This window comes from Melanostigma gelatinosum, assembly GCF_949748355.1.
Source record: "Melanostigma gelatinosum genome assembly, chromosome: 1".
Taxonomy (NCBI): domain Eukaryota; kingdom Metazoa; phylum Chordata; class Actinopteri; order Perciformes; family Zoarcidae; genus Melanostigma; species Melanostigma gelatinosum.
Window position 1 is genome coordinate 9,414,780 of NC_136634.1, and position 27,746 is coordinate 9,442,525.

A 27,746-nucleotide genomic window follows, 5' to 3' on the forward strand; every position below is an offset into this window, starting at 1 on the left:
TGACCCCTCAAAATTCAGCAATGTCTATCTGTGACTTCACATCATGGTTTTGAGTTCGAATGTCTTTCTCAGAATGTTTAAATTAAAGAGTTGTAATCGTTCTCTTATTTCCTCACATCTCGTCAATTAAAAGTAATGAATATACAGTATTCCATTTGAAGTACATGCACATGAAATTGAAGCACACAATAACCTGTAAGACTGACCCTTGAGTGAACATTTCAACAACGAATTCATACAATGGTTCGTTTTTTTTCAACTTCAGAGATATGTAATAAATTCAGTGAGTATTATTTTGAAAATTACAACCGGTAAAGCGATGCGATTGTGTCTGTCTTGATGCTGGTGACACTGGCATAGTTGAGGGGAAGGAAGAAACTCGTTGGCAACCTGAAAAGATACAAAAGCTGAAAATACTAACGAGAGAAGTTAAAACAGTAATGCATAAACATGGCTTTATTGGAACTGTACACCGAGGTAAGAGAAAAGCGACATGTTCTCTTTATTTCAACAGAGATAATAAAACCGTTCTGGTTTACTGAAACATATGGAAACTTTCTCAAGGCTCAGTCAATTTGCAGAGATGTAGAGGAGGCTGGACTTAAAGTCTGAATGCTGTTTACTCTTACTCAACTTTTTAAATGTAAATCTTTATGACTTAATATAAATATGAACTAACAACTTGCTGCTGAATAGGATATTAATTATAGTTTAATCAATAAACTATAATTAAATCATGGTTTATTAAGATGATGTTCACAAAGGGAATTGTGTGACATTTACAGTGTTGTATGTTTGAGCTAGGCTATACATAAATTGTTAAATGGTTATGTTGACACCACTGAAATCTTCTCCCTTTAGTACAACAGAGTGTGGATACCAGATGCAGAACATGTGTGGAAATCAGCCGAGATTGTGAGAGACTTTAATTTAGGGGAGAATGTTCTTGACTTGCTTCTTGAAGATGGCACTGTGAGTAAAACGTGAAATAATAAAACCTTCACATGCAGCTGCAATGGATTTATGATGATGAGAAGTAACAGCTGACCTGTCTCTTTTACACGACCTGTCACTGAACAGGAGCACCACCTCCCTGTTGACCCGTCAAAACCACAACTCCCTCCACTTCGCAACCCGGACATCTTGGTGGGGGAGAACGACCTCACCGCTCTCAGCTACCTGCACGAACCTGCAGTCCTGCATAATCTTAAAGTGCGATTTGTGGAGTCCAGAATCATCTACACCTACTGTGGTACTTTTGAAACAAAACCTTTGACTGTCAAACTGTATCTTACCTCTGAATTGTAGTTTGTTGGTGCTCTTGTCTCAGCCTGTGCCGTTTCCTCAATTTGCAGGTATTATACTGGTGGCTGTAAATCCATACAAACAGGTTCACGTCTATGGAGATGCAATCATTCATGCCTACTCAGGCCAGAACATGGGAGACATGGACCCTCATATATTTGCAGTAGCAGAGGAGGCTTACAAACAGATGGCCAGGTAAGTAAAAGACAAAATGATCACAGAAAGTACAATATACAGTCAACTTATAGCTGTACACTTTCTCTCAGAAACCACAAGAACCAGTCTATCATCATCAGTGGTGAATCTGGAGCTGGGAAGACAGTGTCCGCTCGATACGCCATGAGGTACTTTGCTGTTGTGAGCAAATCTGGAAGTAAGACTCACGTTGAAGACAAAGTCCTGGCATCCAACCCGATAACAGAGGTATGATTTGACTGGACCAGGAGCTCTGTGCTCACAAGGCAACACATCGCCGCTCTCGCCACTAAACTGGCAAAACGGTCAATGTTTCAGTACTGTGACAACATTAAACCAATATAAAGCATGCAGTGCATGAATTAAGACAACTTATATCTGTGTGATAACTTAAAATGACCTCTGATGAACTGAGGGGGTTTTCTCTCAGGCAATAGGAAACGCAAAGACCACCAGGAACGACAACAGCAGCCGTTTCGGGAAATACACAGAGATCAGCTTTGACAGGAGGTACCGGATCATCGGAGCGAACATGAGGACCTATCTCTTAGAGAAATCTAGAGTCGTCTTTCAGGTAGTGTATGAGATGAAGGTGTTGTGTTCTTTCTTTTAATATCTGATACATAACAATGACACCCTTGTTTTATTCAGGCAGGCAATGAGCGAAACTATCACATATTCTACCAGATGTGTTCCTGCGCTCACATGCCAGAGTTCAAGAATCTAAGACTGTGTGAGTGTTCCTACTGAGGGTTTATTGAGCAGGTTTGAGACGGAGCAGCGACTGTTCTTCATCTGCTTCACTTAGAACACACATCTAAGTCTTGCAATCATTCATATGTTTGTCATTGTATTTTAATGCTGCCTGATTCTATATTCCTGTCATCTGTAGTGAGTGCAGATAAGTTCCGGTACACCTGCATGGGCGGTGATATCAGCATTGACGGTGTAGATGACAAGAAAGACATGGAGGAGACTCGAAAGACCTTCTCGCTGCTGGGTAAAAAAAAATAGAAACAGCTTATCTGTCAGACTGTAACTTTCTTTTAGTGTGACGTTTACGTTGCCGTCCTCTCTCTTCCTCTCCAGGGTTGAAGGAGGACTTTCAGTCAGATGTCTTCAAAGTTTTGGCTGCCATTTTGCATTTGGGAAACGTCAAAATCAGAAACTCTGGAGATGGGAAATCATCGGTTCCTGTGAGTCTCACCTCCCCCAGCCTAAATGGCTTTTTGTCCGCTCGGTTAGATCTTGAAACATCAACCTGGTTCAACACACAACTTGATTTGCATATCTTCCAGCCCGGTGATCCACACCTGGTGGTCCTCTGTGAGTTGCTGAGTGTGAGTGCAGAAGAGTTGGCGCGTTGGCTGTGCCACCGGAGGATCGTTCTGGTGGCTGAGACGGTTGTGAAGCCGGTGCCCGAGGAGCGGGCTGTAAATGCCAGAGATGCCCTAGCCAAGCAGATCTATGCCCACCTGTTTGACTGCATTATTAAGAGGATAAATACTGCACTGCAGGTTCCAGGACAGCAACACGCTTTCATTGGTGTGCTGGACATCTATGGGTATTGCAGATACAGCAATGATTTTATTCAGCTGCTTGATGTTTCTGGTCTCTAATAAGGCCATCTGTGATGTGATCCTTGTTTCTTTTGTCCTCAGCTTTGAAACGTTTGACATCAACAGCTTTGAACAGTTTTGTATCAACTATGCAAATGAGAAGCTTCAACAGCAGTTTAACGTAGTATGCTTCACCATATTCCTAAATCATTGTAAAACACTGCATACTAACTTTTGTCAGCCCAGGGAGTTATTCAGTTGTCATATTTTCAATCAGCACGTGTTCAAGCTGGAGCAAGACGAGTACATGAGAGAGGACATACCATGGACGTTGATAGATTTCTATGATAACCAGCCGGTCATCGACCTGATTGAAGCAAAGATGGGGATCCTGGACTTACTTGATGAAGAATGTTTGGTAATTGAATGGATGCGTTGTAAATTTTTACAGTGAAAAATGTCCACTTTAGCTGTGACTCCGATACATATGTCTTTTTACTTTACAGTTTCCTCAGGGAACTGATCAAAGCTGGCTGCAAAAGCTGTTCAACTACCTCGATGCCAATCCTCTGTTTGAGAAGCCCAGGTTATCAAATGAGGCATTTGTTATTCAACACTTTGCAGACAAGGTGCAGTCTGGTGACCTTTAGCAACCCATTTCCTGCATAATGTCACACAAATGTTACTCGCACTATATTATTCACTATTAATGCTTTTGGATTTCTGACAGATACCTGTTTTAAACTGAGTATTTTTCCATTAACAGGTTGAATATCAATGTACAGGTTTTCTTGAAAAGAACAGAGACGCTCTATATGAAGAATTGGTTGACATAATCAGAGTCAGTAAGGTAATCAAAGGCCCAGTTTTATTGTGGCTTTTATTTTTTTCAACATATCATATTGGTTAAAAATAACAAAGTTAACAAATCAAAGTGTCTGCATCATTAAAGCCAATCCATGCAGCTTTGTTTTTTCGAATTTAAGCACATTTCTCCTGCTTGCAATTGTTGTCAGTTTCCTTTTCTGGCCAACTTTTTCCGAGAGGAGAAGCAAAGCTCTGTGACCAGCAAATGTGTCCAAGTGAGACCTGCCAGACCTGTACTGAAACCAACCAATAAACAGTTGAGAACCTCAGTGGGAGATAAGGTGAACATGTTTGCTTACGGTCGCTGCTCACTGGAGATTAAACTCCCAGTGAAGTTTCCACAATATGCTTTATTTACCAATGAATACAGAATACAACAGTTGTGTTTTTGTTGTATTTTTACCCTCTCTCATTAACTTCGTGGTTGACTGTAGTTCTGCAGCTCCCTCTCTTTACTGATGGAGACACTGAATGCTACCACCCCTCACTATGTGCGCTGCATCAAGCCCAATGATGAAAAGCTCCCGTTTGAGTGAGTGCTGGTGAAACTGTGACAGGAATCAATCTGTATTGGCCTCCATCATTTGTGCATGTTTGTGTCTGTGGGTTAAGGTTTTTTCCTTCTTTGTTTTTAGGTACGAATCCAGGAGGGTGGTGCAGCAGTTGCGAGCGTGCGGAGTCCTTGAAACTATTCGTATCAGTGCACAGAGCTATCCGTCCAGGTGATTCTCTATTACACCGTCTATATAAGCCCCACAAACAAATCTCCATATGCTCATGTTGTACTGGTTCACATGTTTTTTGTTAACAGGTGGACATACAATGAGTTTTATGGCCGATACAGTATCCTGATGTCACATCAGGAGGCGGACCTCAATGACAAGAAACAGACCTGCAAGAACGTGTTGCAGAGGTTGATTCAGGTTAGCCGCCTCTTTAATTGCCTTTTGATACATCATTGTCATGCATTATTGTGCACTGCGTGTTTGTGCATAACTTCCGCCTCATGGCTTGATCTCCAGGACCCCAATCAGTACAAGTTTGGTCGGACAAAGATCTTCTTCCGAGCTGGTCAGGTAGCTTATCTCGAGAAGCTGCGTCTGGACCGCCTGAGAGGAGCCTGCGTGACCATCCAGAAGCACGTCCGCGGGTGGAGCCAGAGGAGGAAGTACCTGCGCATGAGAGAGGCAGCCATCATCCTCCAACAGTACATCCGTGGAAAGAGGACAATCCGGTTAGAGGCATTCACTTGCAGTTTTGTTGTCCTCTGTTGTATCTGTCAGGGTTCTGACATGTGCGCCCCCTCTTGTTCTGCAGCAAAACAGTGACTGCTGCAGGACTGAAGCAGGGCTGGGCAGCACTGGTGATCCAGAGATACTGGAGAGGTTACCGCATGACGCAGATCTTCCAGGTAGTCCGCCTGGCTTCCATCACCATCCAGGCCTTCACACGAGGTTGGATTGCCCGTAAACGGTACAAGAAGGTCTGTGAAGTTGATTAATTCGTCATTTGTATCATTTAGTATGATGAAATTACAAATTGTAACCACATGTTATTCATGCTCTCTTTATCAATTCATTCTCAGATGGTGGAGGAGCAGAAAGCCGTCATTCTACAGAAGTACGCCAGAGCATGGCTGGCACGGCGGCGTTTTCAAACCGTGCGTCGGCTGGTGCTCAATGTTCAGCTGTCCTTCCGGGTTCAGAAGCTCAGGAAGAAGGTTGAAGAGCAGGTCAATATGCATCGAAGGTTTCTACAGCTGTGGCTTTTATGTAGAGGACGTCACTAAATCCCCGTATCCCTACAGAACAAAGAGAACCGTGGATTGATGGAAAGACTGTCGAGCTTGGCCAACTCCCACTCTCACACCGTGGACAGGCTTCAGGGTCTGGAGGCACAGCTGGAAAAATCCACCAGCCAGAAGGCGTCTGTGGAGGCCAGAGAGAAGAAAGCGAAAGAAGATGCAAGTCTGGTCAGTCTTGAAGTTGATGCTACAAATCTGTTGTTGCAGATTGTTTGTGTCTTCTGTTTGCTTATGAAGCAGACTGTATGAGCCCTTTAAAAAAACACAATTTTATTCTTGCTCCAGACAACTGCACAGCTTCAGAAGGAAATACATGCACTCAACCTTGAAAAGCAGAACTTGGGGAACAGGTTTGAAGCTTCCACCAAAGAGGCCAAAGGTAATAGGAGGCAAGATTTCTGTGTATGCTACTCTTATTGGAATTTGCACCAAATTTGTGACCGGTTTTTACACTCTTACAGAGAGCTTTGATCAAATAAAGAGGAACCTCCTGGAAGACAAAGAGTATGAAACAAGGTTTAGAAAGTAAGTAATGGAAATATACAGCCGACTTCCTTTAGAGCGCGGAGCAAATATTTGTTTAGCAAAAGCAAATTTTGACTTGGTTATTCAGTTGGTTGACGAGATGATTTTTGGCAGAATTGCAGAGAACAACACTGCGATCCAGAGACAGGACCATGAGAAGGAGGTGGAAACTCTGAAAGAGGAGATTAAGAGATTGAAAGAAGAGAGAGTCGGTCTGCAAAGGAAGATCGAGGAGGAGGGCCAGGTGAACTCTGACCTCCAGGAACAGGTCATCCAGCTCACCAAACACGTCAAGGTTATTCCCGAGCTCCGCAGAGATCTCGCCAACATGCAAAACCAGAGGAAAAACACGGACCGAAAGATGAAGCAACAGTCAGAACAAGCGAGAGGTACACGCTTTTACTTATACCTTCAGTTCTGAAAATGATACGTTATAGATAAATTAAGACAATATTGTGCTGACGATACCTGAATATCTTTCTGCAGCTAAAATGAAAGATATTACGAGACAACTTCTTGGTGGTGTTGTTGAGGAGGAGGTTCTTTTGGGGTAACTCAAATATTTTAGGCGTTTCTCTCACATAGTTGTTCCATATCTCATTTCGTCATTTAATCTCACACATTGTTTCTCTGAAGGCTAACTCCAGACGACTCGGAGAAGATTTATGAAGTTGAAGATTTGCTGGCAGACTTTGATGGCCTACAGAAAGCGACCAGGTGTCTATTTCTACTGACAACCATAACAATCCCTTCGCTTAATGCTTGTTAAACTTGTTTACTCTTGATCCTATTTAACGCGGCTCCGCCTTTGACGGCAGAATACTCGAAAACCGGCAGAAGGAGCAGAGGGAAAGCTACAAGACACAAGTTGAGGGCTTGAAATTGAAGGCGGACCACCTTCAAAATGAGAACAGCAAGTTGCAAAACCTGTTCCACGAGAAAAGTAATCTCAACGAGAATATTCGCCAAGAAGTGTCCAGGCTCAGCAGCGAGAACTCTGTACGTTATTGCATTCTTGGTCCCATATTTCATTCCTTTGGATCGATGAGGTGCAGAACCTGCCGTCATTTCTCTTATTTCATGTGATCCACAGGTTATACCGGAGCTCAAGCTGCAGGCGTCAGAGCTGCAGAGACAAAAACAAGAATTGGAGGCCCACGTCGAGGTGCAGGGCAGAGAACTTGCAGGTTAGTCTGGTTTTCCTAAACTATTTCTCCATGAAGCTCTTCTGCAGACTAGAATCTGAGCTGTTACTTTGTTGTTGTTTTTTTGTTTGTTCGTGTCATCCAAAAGAAAAAACTGAGGAGGTCACAAACCTCCTTCAAAAGAAGATTAAAGAAGAGAGCTCCCAACGCAGGTAAAACAGCCGGACTGGAGTCCGTTTCTTGATCAATGAAGTGATGGTCATTTCTGAGTCGGCCTGATTTTTGTTGCTTTTAAGGCACTTTGAGGAAAAAGCTGAAGAGCTGGACGAGTTGAAGAGGGAGCTTCAGGGCAGATTTGAGGAGCTGGAAGACGAGAATAATCATTTGAAGAGACAGATGCTGATGGAGAGCGAAGCTAAGAACAAACTGAGACAGGAGACTTCACGGTTAATCGCTGAGAATATGGTGTGTGTGTGTGTATATAGAGGGTTACAGTATGATTGTGTGCATATACGTCTTGTCTGTATGAAAGACAGAAACAAATTGTGCTTTTCTTTCAGGACTTTGAAGAGCAGCTCGACCAGAAAGACAGAATAATAAAGAAACTCCACAATCACATAAAGAGCCTCGAAACATCCCAGAAAGGTAGTGCTGTGGTTTGTACACACACATTACAAGATGAATCCACCTGCTCTGTGTTCATCACTTTCACGTCTCTCTCACACAGCCAAGCAAACGCCTGCACCTGCCATTCCCAAAGATTACCTGGGCATGTTGGAGTACACGAGAGAAGATGAATCCAGGCTCGTTCAAAACATCATTCTGGGTATTCTTCTTCATTCATTTTGTGACTTTGTGTATGCGAGAGGAAGCATCTGCGGTCCTCTGGATTTTGAGCAGGAATAAATCGTAATTAAACTTGCCATATTGTACTCGCAGACCTAAAGCCCAAAGGTGTGGTGGTCAATGTGATCCCCGGTCTGCCAGCTTACATCCTGTTCATGTGCATCCGCCATGCTGACTACTTGAACGATGAAGTCAAGCTCAAGTCTCTTATGACTGCGATCATCGGTGCTGTCAAAAAGGTCATCATGGTGAGGTTGATTCTCATTCTAGTAGCCTTTATCTCAACTGTAGATTTGCTAAAGAAATAATAGTATCATGATATCAGCAATAGTACAATTCCAAAAGCTATTACTCATGTCCATATTTCAGATTGGGTAGCCTGAATGTGGAGTTTACTTTCATTATCTTACTTTTTGATATTGATGGTTTTAAAAGGATAAACAGCTGGAAAAATAAATGTACAAGGTGCATGAAAAAATGAAGTGTCACATCAATGAAGAATTACAAACATTTGGTTGCTGAATGAAAAGAAATGAAAGCAAGATGACACTTTTTTCAGAGTCACCACAAAGACTTTGAGTTGCTGTCATTCTGGCTCTCCAACACGTATCAGCTGCTCAACTGTCTGAAACAGTACAGCGGGGAGGAGGTCTGTATTTACCGCAGTCACCCTGGTGGCCCCATTGTTGTTTTTGTTGAAAATATCGTATACATAACAGGCATATTTTGACATTCTCTGGTCTCTTTGTTGCTTTCTGTTACAAAAGGAGTTCCTGAAACAAAATACTCCTCGACAGAAAAATAACTGCCTGCAGAATTTTGATTTGTCTGAACACAGACAGATTCTCAGCGACCTGGCCATTCAAATCTACCATCAGTTTGTCTCGGTCATGGAAAAGACCCTATCTCCTGCAATTGGTACTTTATCATCACCATTATCACATGCAGATTGTGATAGTGCTCGTCCTTTATAAGCCACCTTAACTCTGCTGCTTGGCTTTCTCGCCCGACAGTGCCAGGTCTGTTGGAGCACGAGAGCTTACAGGGGATTTCTAGCATGAAGCCGACGGGCTTCAGGAAGCGCTCCAACAGCATCTACGAGGACTCGGAGACGCACACCATCTCCTCCATCGTTCAGCAGCTCAGTGTCTTCCACTCCACCATGAGCCAGCATGGCATGGAGCACGGACTCATCAACCAGGCAGTCAAGCAAATGTTCTTCCTAGTTGGCGCGACCACCCTCAACAACATCATGCTCCGCAAAGATATGTGTTCCTGCAGAAAGGGAATGCAGATCAGGTCTGTGGTTGGTTTTACGAGAATAAAGACGATTTCTTTACGCAGACAAAAATGAGTTGATAGCTTTTGTTTGTTTAGGTGTAATATCAGTTACCTGGAGGAATGGCTGAAGGAGAAGGAACTGCAAAGCTCTAATGCTATAAATACTCTGAGGCCGTTGTCACAGGCCGCCTGGCTACTGCAAGTCAGCAAGTCCACTGACGGCGACGCCAAGGAGATCACGGAGAAATGCACTGAGCTCAACCCCGTTCAGGTACTTGATGCATGTCACACATGCTGTATTTTTTATATTTGAAAAATCCAGCTTAACACTGAAACAAAACTTTCAGATTGTCAAGATTTTGAACTCCTACACTCCCATTGATGATTTTGAGAAAAGGGTGACGTCGTCATTTGTTCGCAAACTTCAGGTGAACTTGATTGTTTATTTTTCTAATTTGAATGTAACACACTTTTCTAATTTAAAGTACACTGTAAAGTCATGAAATCACCTGCCATACGTACTTGCACTTGACTAAATATGCCAAGTTTCTCCTTGTTGCAGTCATTACTACAAGATCGTGACGGGTCCAGCTCACAGCTGATGCTGGACTCAGGCTATCGTTTCCAGGTCACGTTCCCTTTCTGCCCGTCCTCGCAGGCTCTGGAGCTGCTGCAGGTCCCGAGCAGCCTTCACCTGGGCTTCCTCACCAGGATCTGACACAGCCAGCCTTCAACCTCTCACTCCTCATGACTGATTCATAGTCCGGCGACTTATGACTGCAATTTACTGTATATACACATATGTGAACACTTTAATGAAACAATAAACACAATATATTTAAAATTGAAGACGAAGGCCAAGATTTTTGAATTACAGAGGTCATTTACCCCCAACGCAGCCACTCCAAAAGGAAAGAATTTGTGTTTCATATTAGAATTTGAATTCATATTTTGCAAATGAATTGATTAGCGAATCCACAGAAAATTATCATGAGTAACTTTTTTTTGTTATTGATGAATAGCTTCATTTTACAATAAAATACTTCATCCGTTCTCTGGTTTAAGCTCTAGTGTGAGGATTTGCTGCTTTTCTCTGCTTTATATCATTAACAACTAAATAGCAGTTAGTTTTGGGCTGCTGGTCACAACCAAACAATCCATCTGAAGACTGCAGACCAAAACATTTCATTTCCCAACATCAAGGTCTGAATGCTGCCAATTAAATATCCATCAACTAATTACATTACCTCAGCGTCACCAGTGTGATCCAAAATTAAAGTGGAATCAATCAAACTCAAAGGTATTTTGAATCATTAGCTCAAAACAGGAGATTATATAGGATATCAATATATTTGTTGAAAAATATATTTCTTCTAACAGCTGTTTGAAAACATATTTACTGAATAATAGACTCCGTTGAAATAACTGGTTATTGATCTGCTGTGTTTTTGCATTACGGTAAAAAAAAGGCCACTACGGTTGCTGATTGCTTTGTGCAAAAAATGACATGTTTCCAAAAATAAAAACAATTTATTACTTACAATTGCAGCGTTTCCTAAAACAAACAGAGCACAGTGCACTCTCTCTGTCACAAGTCTATTTCCTAAATCCTGGACAAAATAAACCATATAATCCAACTGTATTCATTATTATTATTAGTCTACAAACCGGTTGCTTCCGTCCAGTCAGCCACACCTGTACCAAGTAACCCAGCTGATCATTTTTAACCTCTTGCCTAATTGACAGCGGCGCTACGCCCCCAAGTGGTGGGAGGTTTACCAAAACAATAACAAAATGGCTCTTACAGGTAGTTTGCATACAGCAGTATTGTGTTTTCCATGTCGGCAGTATTCAAATGCATTATTCAGCAGTAGAGTAGTGAGGCTGCTGAGGATGCAGCAGCATCACCGGGATGCAGGATGCGAGAACCTCCTCCTCCTCCTCCTCCATCTGAAAACTGGAGGAGCATCTTCTCCCCGTGACGTCATGACAGCGGCATCAGCTGTTAGCTCTGCTTCAAGCCTTTTCGCTGCCCATCGCTGCCTGCACGAAGGAAATATATGAGATCCCCTCTCGTCCCTGAAATGGCGACACAGGAGGTACAGCTGAATGAGACTCTGTCCCATCTCAAAACGGAGTCGGAGACGCTGAAGACGAAGCTGGAGGAGGAGAGAGCGAAGCTGCACGACGTCGAGCGTGAGTGCTGCTGAAAATGGAGCGGCCTCGAGCCGCCGCTGCGTTTACACTGTGACGAGACAAATAACAGTAAATGTCTTTGTTGAGAGACAAATGTATTTTAGCGGGAGGACAAATGTTGCCCGTTTTACAGGGACGTGAGTGTGTCCGCACTGATGATTGACCCGATTGGCTCGACGTTAGATCCAAATATTTAACAGGCGACTTCAGCTGTGTGTTTGTTTGCTTCCCCATTTTTAAAGCCCTCTGCTTCCATCTGAATTTTATTCTATGTAGTGGTTTCGTCCAATCACATATGGCAGATGTTAAATAAGATGTTGGAAAAGAAACCTAGAAACAACCTTTGTAATGCATGTTTGTTTATGAGAATACATGACATAAAAAAAGATGAATTTTAAAATATTCCTGTATATATTGTAGGCCCACTTTAATCCTTATTGCTCATGGGAATATTAATCCACTGTGTATCCAGAGGGTTTAATGTACTGTGTGTGTGTGTGTGTGTGTGTGTGTGTGTGTGTGTGTGTGTACAGTACATCAAGTGGCAGAGAAGGTGGATGGGTTGGGTCAGTTTGTCATGAAGACCAGAAGAACTCTGAAGGGACATGGCAACAAAGTTCTGTGTATGGACTGGTGTAAGGACAAGAGGAGGATCGTCAGCTCCTCACAGGTCACACACTCTCCGCTCCTGCTGCCTTAAATGCTTTTAGCCCATGTGTATGAGTGCATGATTTACAGAAAATGTGGTTTTATATTCTACTTGTTCTGATCTCTTTGCAGGATGGAAAGGTGATTGTATGGGATGCTTTCACCACCAACAAGGTAACTTTCTCTTTTCTAACATGCGTCTATTTTTTTATTACGAAACCATTTTTTTGTAAAATGCTGAGATTTAAAAAAAAAGTTTTCACATTTGACCCGTTACTGCATCCTCCTGCAAGCTTGTTTTATACCAGTGTTTCATCTGTGCTCCCTGACACCAAGCCAACCTTCTCGACATCTTTAACCAGTTGTTCCAGTCGGCTACAAATAGCTACTTCTGACCCCTCATCAGAGATTATGGACATAACTTTTGTTCAACCGAGTTCAACCATAGAGTGGTTTTCCATCTCAGATTATTTTATTTTAAGGATTTTGTGAGTAATAATAATATTATAATTATGAAATAATTGTAAATTATTGTGAATGTTGCAGAGGGAGCCTTTGTATAGGAACATCGTCTATCATCTAAAATGTATTTAAAATGCCAGTTTGGCTTTATAAAGTTTCTGCTTTGGACAAATGGTTACACCACTGATGTGTAACAGCCTAACGCTTCCTGTTCTGCTCTAATTAATTGATTCTCATGAATTTGATTCATCTTGGTGTCCTGATGCGGCTCATGCAGCTTTGCGTTTTGATATGTATTAGGAGCACGCTGTGACAATGCCTTGCACCTGGGTGATGGCCTGCGCCTACGCCCCCTCCGGCTGTGCTGTAGCTTGTGGGTGAGTGTCTTGCTGTTCGTGAGGATCCAAATGTGGCGTGTCATCTGTTTGGGGTTTCTGTTCTCTTTTTGTAAACTTTGGTCATTTTCTTGTCACAAGGGGCCTGGATAATAAATGCTCGGTGTATCCTCTCTCTCTGGACAAGAATGAGAACTTGGCTGCCAAGAAGAAGTCGGTGGCCATGCACACAAACTACCTGTCAGCCTGCAGCTTCACCAACTCAGATATGCAGGTGAGATCATCGACCAAACACAAAAACACATGCACCGAAAGCAAGTTTACCCCAATTTTACACTTTAGGCTCCTGCAAACACGGTTGTTTTTTCTATTCATATCTCTCATTATTAATCACAAATCACTGCCTTCAATGTTCCCATGTCAGGAGTTCTCCCACTTTGTTAATAATTCACAGCAGCCAGTTGCTTCTTGATGTCCTGGTCACATGTTTCACTCGGAAATGACAATCCATTTATAGCCGTGTGTTAGCCCACATAGACTTTTACTGATCTTCAGAAGAGACACTGTTCTTCCTCCTCATCGTCTGCTTGTGTTAAAGATCCTGACGTCCAGTGGGGATGGAACATGTGCATTATGGGATGTAGAGAGTGGGCAGCTGTTGCAGAGTTTCCATGGACACGCAGCAGATGTGCTCTGTCTGGACCTGGCCCCCTCTGAGACTGGAAACACATTTGTTTCAGGGGTGAGGACACCTTTCACTACAGCTTATTGTTGTTTCAATTTCACTCGTTTACGTCACACATTTGGGTCATATTCTGCATCATTGTGTATTATTGCAGGGCTGTGATAAGAAGGCCAATGTGTGGGACATGCGTTCAGGACAGTGTATTCAGTCCTTTGAAACTCACGAATCAGACATAAATAGTGTGCGGTAAGTTACTGTCAATTGTACATTTTAAGTGATAAGTGGAAATTATATTTTTAATTCATCCATCAGTGAGAAACATGCTGATATTTTAAATCCTCTGTGTAAAATGTTATGTCTTGTAACATCTTTCAAGTTAACCCATAAGAACCCGGACCCATTTATCCTTCATGGAAAATGATGGGGGATGCTTTGTTTGCAAACTGATTAAAAATAAATAAGACTACCTAATATTTGAGGTCTTATCAAAAAGCTACTGGAACTGTAGAAAACTGAGCAACAGACTTATGTAGTAAACTTGAAAAAAGAGTTCCAAAAAGTTTAGAAACGAATACACTTTTGTGTTTGAACCATTTGAACAGTTTGAACCGTTTGAACCGTTATCAGCAGGTGTGGCATTTTAGCGTAGGCCAAATGGAAATCTTTGAAACAATTTCTTTCCTCAGTGAAACAAAGACGCACATCGCATTTCTCACAGAGGGTCGTGGTTGCATTGATTTTGCAGAATTTGCAACGCCCACGCTTGTTACATTTCACAGGCCAGTGTGCAACCTGGTCCACGCGAACATCATTTGGAATTCCAACACGAACTCTCTTGGGAGGTGGTGGTGATGTGGCGTTGACTGATGGGCGGCCCCTTCGTGAATGGATGAGAATAAGGCTAGTTGCGACCTCTGCCTGGAAGCTCCTTTGTTTCAGTGGCTTTTGGACACCAAGTAGTGTGCAGTCACGGTGGTAGATCAGTCATGCGTTAACAAGGCCTATCATTATGGTTTGCCAGAACAGGTAGAGGTACCACCTCCGTGACCTCATGTGGTACTTGTACCTTGCGATGCATGCATCTTGGAGGTCTACCCCCCCCCCCCCCATGTATGTGTTGTACTCCTTCACAATGTGTGGCCTGTTGACTTCCACAAATGATGTGAAATTCTGAATCTTACCTTTAGCAATGAAAAAAAGTTTTTTAAAATGTAGCTCCTCCTGTCAGGTGTGTCACAACCTGGGGCTGCCATCTTGGAAATGTTGTTGTGGCAAAAAATCACATGACCCACCAAGATGTTCCGTATGTGTCACTTAGGGACTTCATGAGTTAAAATCAAGGATGAAGCTGTATAAGGAACTTTCCAGAACATTTGAAGGACGCGTGACACCTGTGTCACCGTGGGTGCTTATGGGTTAATCTGATATTCTACTGCACAGTGTCTTTCTTCATGCCACCACTGGGAGTCGCTATAAGTCCGATATAATCAAATGCTACACAAGAGAGCTGTTTGTTCCGAACTGTCTGTTTCTATTTTTACAGATACTATCCCAGTGGAGATGCATTTGCGTCTGGTTCAGATGACGCTACAGTAAGTAATCAGATATTTACCACATGAAGTGCAAATGGAAACATATTGAAAATAACTTTAACATTCAAACAATGACCTTTGTTACAGTGCCGGCTGTATGATTTAAGAGCAGACAGAGAAGTGGCTATTTATTCCAAAGAGAGCATCATTTTTGGGGTCTCCAGTGTTGATTTCTCTCTCAGTGGTAAGAAATATACACCATCTGGTTATTCAACCAAACAGAAGTTAATAACCAAATAAAATATTCATGTTTTTTTTTAAAATCTTTCAGGACGGTTACTGTTTGGCGGCTACAACGACTACACCATAAATGTTTGGGATGTTCTCAAAGGAACACGGGTCTCTATTCTGTTTGGACATGAGAACCGTGTCAGTACACTGCGTGTTTCTCCAGATGGGACGGCCTTCTGCTCAGGTTCCTGGGACCACACTCTTCGGGTATGAGATGTCTGTTCTTAACTTTTCAAATGTGCAGTGACCTTTTTGTTGACATCTTGTAATGTCTGCTGTTTTATTTTTCCAGGTCTGGGCTTAATGATGAAGACACAGAGGATTAAATGGTAGACAGACCTACTGAAGACACACTATAACGTTTCTGTTTGCTAGAGTACAATCACAGAGATAGAGACTCAGTTTTGGTTGTACATAGGGCATATCAATAGCATTGTATATACTCCAGTCTCATGGCCACGGTAGATTTACATATTTCAGAGAGTAATTAAACCAAAGGGCACGCTTGTATTACAGTATGGTTGAAAGAAAATTGCACAGAGGTACTTATGGTTACAACTTAAGATGTAAAATGTATATTGCAGAACAAACATTGGTAGTGACTAGCATCAGTCTAGGATAGAAGTGACACAACAAAGTGATGTGTTGTATGAGCCCACATAAAGGACATTACTTGTTCATTTATTTGTTGTTGTTATTTTTGCACAAAAAATAATGGAGGAAGTGCAGACTGAAGAAGAAAATAGGATACTAGGAAGCAAAATACTTCTGCAGAGGAAGCAGTAAAGTTGTATGAAGGTCTCAGCTTCACAATTAATCAATAATAGATAGTTTGAAGCCATATGATGGAGCATTGGCATAAATATTAATGAACAAAAGTACAACTTTGTAGTTTATGAGGATGAGATAAGACAGACATGGATTATATCCTGCACACCCAACAAGCCTTGACAGCAACTTACCTGCCAATATTATTCTAATGCAAAAAGAAGCACATATTTGAAGGTAAATCTAAAATATATTATGTAGATTTTCTCTCCCAATGATTTGAAAAGATGGTTTACCTCTCATCCGTCTGTTTCCAGCTGTGGAAGCCACTTACTGCTATGTGCTCACTGCATCTGAATCTGTGGTCCCTTACTAGATATAAAAATACTAATGCATATGAATAAAAAAAACATGTTTAAATTCTTAGAATGTACTCCTTTTCATGCAGTTGTCCAATGGCTGTAATTTAATATTTACTGTAAGTATTTTATTGTAGTTTAGTGTACAGTTATTAAAGGGACTGTTTATCAAAGTATGAACATAATAAACTGAGTTTTGAATATCGTTGCACTCTATTTTTTTGTTCTTTACCTGATCTTATAATTGTATTGTGTTGTACTGAGCCATTTAGAGTAGAATAACAGCCACTGTTATTGTTTACGGTTTCTAATAAAGTTTCCCAATTATAAGCGGAAGTGACGTCATTGGTCAGTCTGCTGATTCAAAACAATGGCCGACTGGCAAGCTAACATGTTACCTCTTGTGATCTTTTTAACCGTTTAACAACTAAGCTTCACTTGCTCTGTTTAAGAGGCTGTTACTGGGATGGATAGATGATTTAATAAGTGCACTTTTAAAGAGAAAAAAACAGCCGGCAAGCCCAGCTTTTCGTTGCCAAAATGAGCGATGTTGTGGAGAAGACCCTGACAGCTCTGCCGAGCCTGCTGTCTTTAGACTCTCACTCTGGAGCTACAAAACTGTCCCCCACCTCAAAACTAGGAAACTTCATCAGAGGGATCACTGAGTTAACGTCCAAACATGTGAGTCCGTCCTTAAAATGGAGCGTATCTGAAATAAGACGAGTCATCTTTGGGTGATGTGCTCTAACGTTAGCTTGCTATACTGTCTAATGCTAACTCAAAAAAAAAAGGTGTGTTTACGTGTTTTAACCCACTTACTATATGCCGTGTTTTCCCTGCATTACCGGCTATGTGTTGGACTGATTTACAGGCACTTCTCGTTCCTGCCTTGTTATCATCACGAGTTAATTTAGACGTAAACAGAGCTGGGACTATTTTTAAAACCGGTCCTTGTTGGTGCGTTTACGTGCTTGTGATAAACTCAGTTATTCGATGAGTCAGCTGACAATATGCTTTGCGTTCACAAACTGTGTTGCAGAGAAGTAAAGCTTGGAAGGCAAATGTGGACATTGTGATAAATGTTGCTGCTGTCCTTCAGCTAATTCTCAAGTCCCACTCTTTATTGTAATATCCCGTAAACACGTGAATGCACCAATCACACATCGTTTGAATGGTAAATATTACTGATGTTCTCTGTGATGTATTGTCTTTCTATAAAGTCTCTACAACTTGATTTTAAGTGTATACTTGCATGGTATACTGTAGGCAATGGCTAAGAGTAATGTTAGGTCTATATTATTGTTTTTTTTGTTTGGTTGATTGACTTTTTTTTACTGTACAACAACCTTTGTCAAGCTCAAGACGACATCACTTTGAGAGTCTTGCCTAAGAAATATGAGAACACAGGAACTGAAAAACTAGAACATTAAATCATATCAACAAACAGGCTTTCATTTATTTTCAAGAAGCAGACAAAGTTATCCAAAAGGCACATCATAAATAGTAGAATAAACACTATTTCAAGGCATGAATATTAATAGATTGATAATCATAAAACAATACATTATTATATATCCACACGCTGTGTACCAGCCACTGTTTAACATTTGTATTAAACTTAGGAGGGTTTGACACCTCTTTAATAAAAGGAGGCAGTTTATTCCAATCATAGCATCAGCACATTATAAAGAGAAGAATCCTTACTTTATAGTCTTAAATCTATAAAGATTTAAATATGCTTCGCAGGCTCTGGTAATATGAATATAAACATCTCTCACCTTCTTCAAATAACTACCTGGACACATTTCTCTGTAAGAAATATGTATTAATGGTCTGAAATATGTTCTTTTAACCTAACATGACTATTGACAGCCAACAGAGCGTGGTAGTGTCTTATGGTAGCAGGCATTTTGTCAGTGTTTGATCTTAAAATCCTTACGTGTGCTTCTCCTTTTTCAGGAAGAGGAAAAACTTGTTCAACGTGAACTAGTGTCTATCAAAGAGCAGGTGTCCTCCCCGAACACCTCCATGGTACGATTCTCCTGATTCTGCAGTTTGGTTTGTTAAGAAAGCAGAGGAGTCAAATAGGTCCAGTGATGCCTTAAATTATTGATGTGTTTACTTCCTCCTTGTGTCATAATCTCATCCAGAGGCAGATGAAGGAGCTCATGGTGAGAGCGATCTACTGTGAAATGCTCGGTTATGAGGCTTCGTTCAGCTACATTCATGCCATCAAACTGGCTCAACAAGGCACTGCTCTGGAGAAAAGAGTCGGTATGTTTGTTTGTGATGAACTGGAAAGCGTACTCATTCTTCAGAGTCCATGACTCTTCAATACTCACTTTGTCTCATTATCAACACCAGGGTGTGATTAGAGCGTTTAAAGCTTAAAAGCAACTTTAACTCACTGCATCTTCCTGAACTTCTTTGAGCAAAAGATGAGTTTGTGTTTCTGAATTGTAGGTTATCTCGCCGTGTCTTTGTTTCTGAACGAAAGTCACGAGCTGCTTCTTCTCCTTGTGAACACTGTATTAAAGGTGGGCCTTGTGATTTTTTACAGCATTTGTCATCTGGCTGCTTATTTTGGCAGAAAGGGATGTTGATGTCATTTGTGTTTTCAGGATCTGCAGAGCACAAATCTTATTGAAGTGTGCATGGCTCTAACTGTTGTCGGCCAGATGTTCCCCAAAGATATGATTCCTGCAATCCTTCCTCTGGTTGAGGAGAAACTTAATCACCCAAAGTAAGAAACTCTCTTTGAATTTAAAGTCTAAATAGTTACCAATATGCATTCAAGTGATGAAAAGAATCTGCTTTAATGTTATGATTTATCAGCGTTTTTTCGAACATGTTTGCAGAGAAATCATTCGAAGAAAAGCCGTCCTGGCGCTGTATAAGTTCTACCTAATAGCACCAAATCAAGTTCAACACATCCACAACAAGTTTCGTAAAGCTCTGTGTGACAAAGAGCCTGGCGTCATGGCAGCGTCACTACACATCTACCTACAGATGATCCAGGTAATTCGTTTTTCTGGACTCTGGACTTTCTGGTTTCATTGACTGTGATGAATCCAGTCTTATCACATGTTTTTTTCTTTTGTTACAGGAGAATCCAGAAGGTTATAAAGACCTGACAGCAAGTTTTGTCACCATACTGAAGCAAGTGGTGGGAGGAAAGCTGCCCATGGATTTTAACTATCACAGTGTTCCGGCTCCATGGCTGCAGATTCAGCTTCTCAGAATACTGGCTTTTCTTGGGAAAAATGATCAGAGGTGAATATTTTTGTTCAACAATTAATCTTTGTACTCAAATCCCTGTGAGTACATTTTGTGAGTCTGTTCTTTGTTTGACAGTTCAAGTGAGATCATATATGAAGTCCTCGATGAGTCTTTACGAAGAGCAGAGATAAATCATAACATCACCTATGGTACGTCCAATTTAAAGTATCATTTGTTTTTGCAAAGTTGCTTGTCTAAAATCATTTTTAGTATTCTATTCAACCACTGTCTTTATTTCCAGCAATATTATACGAGTGTGTAAAATGCATTTACACAATTCATCCCAAATCTGAACTTTTGGAAAAAGCTGCAAAGTGCATTGGCAACTTTGTTCTGTCTCCAAAGATTAATCTCAAATATCTCGGTAAGATTCAAATTTGTATTAAACATTTTATTTAAGTAATTTCTTTACATTGACAATTAAGACTTCGGATATTGACTGTAGTAATTAGTTTTATTTGGTGTTACTGTAGGCTTGAAGGCCCTCACCTATGTGGTCCAGCAGGATCCTAAACTGGCCCTGCAGCACCAGATGACCATCATAGAGTGTCTCGATCACCCCGACCTCATCATAAAGCGTGAGGTGAGGCAGATACTGATGTTTCTGGATTTTGGTGTCATAGAGTTGGAGGTTTGTAGCATTATGGGACTTTTTCTGTTTTTCTCGTAGACACTGGAGTTGCTCTTTCGGATCACTAACGCACAGAATGTCACGGTCATCGTCGAGAGGATGCTGGAGTTTCTGCGAGTCAATAAAGATGACTACACTACCATTGACCTGGTGGGGAAGGTGGCAGAGTTGGCAGAAAAATATCCTCAAATATATATTCATATACTTCTGGTGGCCCACTGCAACTGGAAAATTAGAAAACACATCCAAAAATGTGCAAGAGTCATATAATTAAGCTGCTATAAATATTGAAATAAGAGCCTGCAATGCCTACTGGAGTTGTGTCTCTGATCCAAAAAGCAAATCGCAGAATAAGTTTATGGTGGTTGTGAAGCAGTACCTTTCTTGAAACATACGGTAACTGTTGATGGCAGCTTTTCAAGTTAAACACAGATCAAAGATGCAATTGTTCAGGCCTTCAATAACCAATATATAGTGTGTTTTATATTGCTGGAAGCTCACAAACTTGAAAAGCAAGCCAATTGGTTCTGACAATTAAAAGGGTCACAAACTTTACTTTCTGTGAAGTTGAATGGGATTTGTTTTACACAACTTCCTGCTTCCTTCAGAGATCCTGGTAATCCTGGTAGAAACCATGGTTAGCGACACATCTTTTTAAAACACCATAACAGCATTCAGTCTCTGTTTCTCAACACTAGAACTACTGGTGGTGTTTACATTTCATTTAAATTAGTTATGAGTTCTAAAAACAGAAATCCAGTCCTTTAAAACCATGCTGTTGTATTATTTATACCGTGTTTGTTCCTATTTATTGTGTTGATTTAGTTTTCCTATGAACTATTATACATATGCACCAGACAATGAATGGTTCATTGAGACCATGAGCACAGTGTTTTCAGTGGGTGGAAACGTGATGCAGCCTAACATCCCAAACAGTTTCCTTAAGCTGCTGTCTGAGGGTGAGAAACACACACACACACACACACTCAATATACTGTATATTATACTGTAGTTGTTCTGCTGTGTTGTAATATTTCAGTTCAATTATTTACTACTGATGCTGATTCCTAATTGTGTAATGCTAATGTCTCTTTAATGGCCTAGGATTTGACAGCGTGGAGGAAGACAGGAAGTTGAGGCTGTTTGCTGTGGATTCATATGTTTCTCTGCTGCAAGGAGAGCCTGGAAAACTGCCTCAGCGCTTCCTCCAAGTCATCAGCTGGGTGAGTGCTGTATGCACAATAAGCACTTTGTATAATTGTTGTGTACTACTAATGAGAACAAGAAGCAGAAGAGGGGAAATGAAAACAAGATTTGGTTTAAAGCTTTCTTTACTAACTGCTTTACAATTTCCAGGCATAGAAAAAGAAAAGTAACATTTTAGAAGAGATGAAATGCAGAATTCATTTCAAATTGGTAGGAATAACTACAGGAAATAGAGCAAACCACGTAAAGAAACAATACCTGTTTAAAAGTGGAAGTGTTTTAAAAAATAATAAAGAATTAGCCGGGCTGATTTGCTCAGGTGGGTCATTTTAAAACATCATAGTTTGACATCCAGACGATAAAAGAGTTTAAACATGGCCAGTAAGATCCTAATGTCAATTTGATATACACATACAGTACATGCATATATCTGGTACCGTGGTGGCCAATGACACACAAATACACACAGTCACGTTCGATAAAACGAAAAAAATTCTTTTAACAAATCCTTTACAGATTAAAAGTATTCAATGACACTATTGCTTGAAAATGTAACTGACCACACACTATATACGGATACTATGCAGGACATGCACAGAATAACACACTCAACGTTTGGCCCTTCCTCTGCCGTACACAGGTCCTCGGTGAATACTCCTATCTGAGGGAGGAACTTGAAGCGGCCACAGTCCTGAGGCTGCTGGCCAAACTATTGGACATGAAGAGCACCAGCAGTGAAACCAAGAGCTGGGTCCTCATGGCAATGACCAAGCTCTGTGAGGGCGGGGCAGGTGTTTCTGTGGCCCAGGAGGTTTGTGAAACGTACAGCAGCTCCCTGGACACAGTGCTGAGACAGAGGGCTCAGGAGCTGCAGCACCTCAGCCAAGACTGTGAACTACGAGCCAGGGTGCTACCTCGAGACGCCGGCCTGGAGCCTCTGGAGGTAACATGCGTACGCAGCAGAATTACAATAATTATGTTTAAGTGTGGGCTATATTGTCAATGTGATGTTGTTACCAGTCAATACTCATGGATACCTGGTATATTGTGGGACCTCAAAAGTCCGTTGTTGTTGAGACTTGTGTAAGAAAAGAGCCATAAAATGATTTAGCTCTGTGAACCTCGGCAGATGTGACTTTGTAGTTCCTCCTCTCTGGCAGCATAAGTGCTTATTATCTGACGGTTGGAAAACAAAACCTGCCTCGACTTGCCCTCCATGACACACAGTATTATTATACTATTTACTGTATTTATCGAAATAATGGGAATCATCATACCGGCTCTAATCAAAGCCGCTGTTAAAGCCTGTCTAGAGTTGTCTGATGGGTCGGGTTTACCACAGAAGTCCATTCAGTAACCGATGGGAGTAGAGAACAATAATTATATTATAAATACACAAATGCTTCCTCTGGTTGTCTCAAATGTCATGATTTTGTGACAAAAATAGTGTAAGAAATGATCTGTATAAGTTATATTTGCAAGCGCACACAAATAACAGTTTAGTTTAGTCCTGCAGAACTTTGTTAAATGATCTTCCCATTTCCACTGAAGGAGAAGTTTAAACTTTGTTGTTGTTGATGTTGCTTTCCAGGTGGATTCCTCTCTGTCGTTTCTGGATGGATTTGTGTCGGAGGCGTTGGCTGCTGGCGCTGCTCCTTACAAGCCTCCCCATCAACGGCAGGAGGAGCTAGCTCAGTCAAAAGGTAAAAGATTGAGGTTTAGATTTTGGCCGCACATGCTCTGTCTTGTTTTGATTTGTTCTGACTGTGTTGTTTTGCCTCAGCGTTGAGCCTGGAGCCATACGGCCTGTCCCTGCCCATCAGCATGTCCTCGTGCAGCATCGCAGACAGGCAGTCTCCTACACTGTTGTCCGTAAGCTCCGGTCTGTCAGGCGATAGCCCCGACCTCTCTCACAAAGGAGGGTACGTGTACACACACACACACACACCCACACACACACACACACACACACACACACACACACACACTTATGCTGTCTGATTTTAAATAGGTCGCACACAAATGCACGGCTGGCTTAGAACTTTGTTTTTTGTTTCAGCTCTACAACTCTGAAGCTGGACGGTGTGAAGAGGGTGTGGGGGAGGGAGGGCTACCTGTCGCAGAGGGAACCTGTGGAGGAGTCCGCCCATGTTGAGGTTCCCAGTCCCCTCTGGTCACCCAGCCAGCAGGGAGAGGCTGAGCGTTCCCACAGCCAGACTCCCGCTACGACACCGACCCCTCAGCCCGAGCAAGAGAAACAGCAGCTGGCCTCTTCGCTGTTTGTCGGCCTGGGCTCCCAAAGCTCTGTGTGTCTGGTGAGCTTTTTAATTCTTCTTTTTTAGTTCGACTGGGGATGCCCAGTCTGAAGTAAAGATGCTAAGTCTGATAAATGCGTTTGATTGTATAAAATTTGAAAAAAAAAAACGATTAATCGTTGATCAAAATAGTTGGCAGCTATTATTCTGTTGCTCTGTGAATCGCATCCATTCTGATGTGATGTTGAAGCCATTTTTAAATTGTCACAGTGAGCGTTATAACAATGATAAAATAAATATGATACACTGTGCATGCATATGTTACAACTAAAACGTTTCCTTTTTAACAGATGGGAAAATCTGAGCCGACAACCCAGCGATTCAGAAGAAAAGCAAAAGGTCCGGTCTCGTCCTCGGCTGCCAGCGAGCAAATATCCAACTCCCTCGTCTCTACTCCGAGCACAGCGAATAACTTGCTGTGTAACAACCTCCTGGACTCCAACGTCACCTCAGAACTGACTGTTTCTTCACTCGAACAGACGTCCCAGCTCTCTCAGGGCCCCGCTGCTGCAAACGGCACCTGTGATGTAGAGTTAACGGACGGTGACATGAAGGAAAGTAGCCCCTCTCTCGTTAGGGGTAACGGTGTGGTAGCTGCTGATCCGGCTCCACATGAAGACCCAGACAGACCTGAAGGCTTGTGTCTCAATACTCATCTTCCCGCAGAGCTCTCTGGACTCTGTCACTCAGAAATCACTCCTCTGTGTTCAAACCAAAGCCTGGATCTCTCGGCCTGTCATGTGCAGAAAGAGGATTCTTTAGCGCTGGTTGTTTTCATCTACAACTCCTCTGACTCTGACATTCAGCAGATACTACTGGAGCTTGACTTGGATGAACTTGAGGTCCAGTAACTATTGAGCAGAGCATTATTAATGTAAGTCTTGTACTCTCCTTGTAGGACTTTTCATATTAAATGGCATTTTGTTGTTCTGCTTGTTCCAGGTATCCTGTGTGTGCGACAGTGCAGTGCAGGAAGCGAGAAGCCACAGCGTAGCAGTGTGTCAGTATTCCCTGACTGTGAAGAGGCCTTCAGTCCATGTTGACGTGGTCGGGATGGTGTCTTACCAGTTTCCTGTCGGGACGCCTCAGTCGGTGCAGTTCTCGTACAAACTGCCTCTAACCAGCTTCATCAGGTGAAATGTTGCTTCTTTTTCAAGTGTGATCTTGCAGAGAGGATTAGTTGCTTACTGTAGTTTCCCATGTTTCCTTCAGACCTCTGATCGTGTCCACAGAGGAGTACGGGACAATGTGGCTGGACTTCTCTCATGATACAAAGCAGAAGCTGACACTGATAAGTGATGGCCAAGAAGCTCTCGCGGACACTCTGAATGTGCTGAAGAAGAAACTTAAGCTTCATGTCGTGGAAATCATTGGTGAACAGACATTTGAAACATTTATTTATTGTGGTAACAAGTTAGACAGTCTTTCATGTCCCAGAAGGTTTGTTTGCACATGTTCCCGTCTCACAAGAAAAACATACAGATGCACAAAAAACACAGTGGACGTATGGCCATACATACACATATATATTCATGTTTATAGATACACAGATGTGTATATATATATATATATATATATAAAGTATGAAAGCTCATTCTTGACCTTAAAAATGTTTGTTTCACAAAATAATCTCAACTCAAAGTCCACTTACTGGCATTTTCCAGAGCTTTTAGCTTAGCTGATGAAGACCATGAGCTGTGATTGAAGGTTTGAGAAATGAAAACGATAAATTGGTCATGTGGCTTTATTGATGTTAATGAATTGGCGATTAATGCTAACTTACATCTTATACCAGATGCATCAGATGTAATGTATGTACAGCAATGTATGTACAGCATCAGGACATACATACCTATGTGAAAGGTGCAGTGTCACAGTATTTGACCAACAGGTCGATATGTGTTAAATGCAGCCTACGTTTCCCGTGTATTTTGTATTGTATTTGTGATCGACCTTTATTGTTCCTCCCCACAGGTATGGAAGGTATCGTAGCCTGCCGGCTCCTCCAAGATCAGCCGTGTCTGATGCACTGTCGTCTGCATGCGGGAACGCTGTCCGTGTGGCTGCGCTCTCCGGTCCCCGACCTGCCCGACTGCCTGATGTACCACTGTCAAAGAGCTTTACAGGAGCACTGAGCCTCCGACTGCAACTCCTCCACTGAGCAACGTGACCACCTGACCCTCAACCACTGAAGACGAAGAAGAAGAAGAAGAAGAAGAAGGTACACAAAGCAGTAGCGCAGAACATCTTTATATTACAGTGTTGACTATTTGTTTATCTCTCCCACGAGACTATTTTGTCCTCGAATCATTTATTTTTGGACAGTTAAATTGCTGGAATAATTCACAGGGTCACAACTGTTTGAATGTCATGGCTGGAATAAACCTCAGGGCCAAACGATTGTGTTTTTATCCTTCTGTGGGTGTTTGACGTTTCAGAACAACAATAATGTCTTAAAATGATGGCAGGGCTTCACTTGAAAACTTCAATGGGTTCAAACTTTGTTGGTGAGTGAAATGACTACTGGGTAAGACATTCTTGGAATGAGGTGAAAATTATGAATTTCCACTGTTATTTGTTGTGCTGGTCTGCGTGCTGAGAGAGAGAGAGAGAGAGATCATGTCCTGCTTTTTAATTTGTAACAGGATTTTTACAAATCAACCACATTTTCTAAGCTAGAAAGATCATAACAGTGAAGCCCAAATGTGTTTTAATCAGACAAAGACAAAAAGGTAATTTGGGTTATTTTCAAGTTCATCAACACTGACTGAAATGGAGAGAATGGCATGTATTCTTGCTTTGGACTGGTTGATGTTAGTTATTAGGTTTTTTTTGGGAGAAGCGCAGGATAAATATTGATATGTTTTCAAATGAATTGTTCATTATTTCTGGTGTGGAAACAAACTTTTCGAGGAGGACCTGCTCGTCTTACATCTCTCTTTGTCTTTCGGATGACATCATGCTAACACTCACCTCTGACTGCAGCAGTTCCACATCTGTCTTTCATCTATGATGAGAGCGTTTTGTCTTAAGTAACAATGTCCCTCTGTGATGTTCATGTTGTCCATTTGTCATTGTGATGAGGAGCATTTCAGGTCTTCCCCCTGTTTTGTGTGATATGATTATCTATGCACTCAGTTTTCAGTCAGTTTTGGTGAGAGGTGTATTTTAGTGGTCTTTGATTATTATATTTTTGTATCAATGCAGTATTAAAAACATATTTATTGGATTTATATTCTTCCAGAAAATATTTTGTAAGTCATCGTGCTCCATGTGCTGTTTGATCGTGCTGTGTCAGATTTGACTTGCTCAGCCTGTATTATTTAATTCAGCCTGACGGGAGAGTTTGGTTTTAACCCAACGCCTTATGTTCCAATGCCGCGCTGGCGTGTTTGGTTTGTGCCTGTTGTACAGAGGAAATCCTTGTTTCTTACAGTGCCTGTCACTACATTCTGCTAACTTATGAATAAATCCAACACGTGTAAACTAACTTGATTTTGACTCAACGATTA

The 27,746-nt window shown here is 41.6% G+C and overlaps 3 protein-coding genes across 3 annotated transcripts; all 3 read left to right on the top strand.

Annotated features, from left to right (window-relative positions):
• Positions 1-397: 397 nt before the first annotated feature.
• On the top strand, positions 398-10,301 carry myo5c (myosin VC). The gene is made up of 40 exons (XM_079278079.1): positions 398-477; positions 862-972; positions 1,081-1,252; positions 1,356-1,500; positions 1,572-1,728; positions 1,931-2,074; positions 2,152-2,233; positions 2,393-2,500; positions 2,590-2,696; positions 2,799-3,064; positions 3,162-3,243; positions 3,337-3,477; positions 3,566-3,688; positions 3,826-3,909; positions 4,076-4,207; positions 4,361-4,458; positions 4,562-4,648; positions 4,738-4,849; positions 4,949-5,160; positions 5,244-5,409; positions 5,512-5,658; positions 5,734-5,898; positions 6,016-6,109; positions 6,192-6,255; positions 6,370-6,644; positions 6,742-6,805; positions 6,892-6,972; positions 7,074-7,254; positions 7,349-7,442; positions 7,549-7,612; positions 7,697-7,865; positions 7,961-8,045; positions 8,128-8,226; positions 8,340-8,494; positions 8,806-8,895; positions 9,014-9,164; positions 9,260-9,545; positions 9,624-9,798; positions 9,875-9,955; positions 10,090-10,301. Exons 1-40 carry the CDS (start codon positions 451-453, stop codon positions 10,243-10,245), a joined length of 5,232 nt encoding a protein of 1,743 aa, XP_079134205.1. The 5' UTR covers positions 398-450; the 3' UTR covers positions 10,246-10,301.
• Positions 10,302-11,587: 1,286 nt separating this feature from the next.
• Positions 11,588-16,875, top strand: gnb5a (guanine nucleotide binding protein (G protein), beta 5a; the record flags this gene model as incomplete). The annotated part of the gene is made up of 11 exons (XM_079279789.1): positions 11,588-11,723; positions 12,257-12,393; positions 12,504-12,545; positions 13,134-13,210; positions 13,310-13,442; positions 13,767-13,910; positions 14,008-14,099; positions 15,397-15,445; positions 15,533-15,629; positions 15,717-15,883; positions 15,969-16,875. 11 exons carry the CDS (start codon positions 11,588-11,590, stop codon positions 15,978-15,980), a joined length of 1,086 nt encoding a protein of 361 aa, XP_079135915.1. The 3' UTR covers positions 15,981-16,875.
• A 298-nt stretch (positions 16,876-17,173) lies between these two features.
• On the top strand, positions 17,174-27,643 carry ap4e1 (adaptor related protein complex 4 subunit epsilon 1). The gene is made up of 21 exons (XM_079266832.1): positions 17,174-17,484; positions 18,763-18,834; positions 18,954-19,077; positions 19,267-19,340; positions 19,425-19,546; positions 19,662-19,821; positions 19,910-20,076; positions 20,158-20,231; positions 20,324-20,446; positions 20,556-20,665; positions 20,753-20,892; positions 21,560-21,672; positions 21,818-21,936; positions 22,560-22,862; positions 23,511-23,622; positions 23,703-23,841; positions 23,979-24,234; positions 24,525-25,076; positions 25,177-25,367; positions 25,447-25,607; positions 26,209-27,643. The coding sequence occupies exons 1-21, from the start codon at positions 17,344-17,346 to the stop codon at positions 26,367-26,369; spliced, it is 3,414 nt and encodes a 1,137-aa protein (XP_079122958.1). The 5' UTR covers positions 17,174-17,343; the 3' UTR covers positions 26,370-27,643.
• The last annotated feature ends 103 nt before the right edge of the window (positions 27,644-27,746 follow it).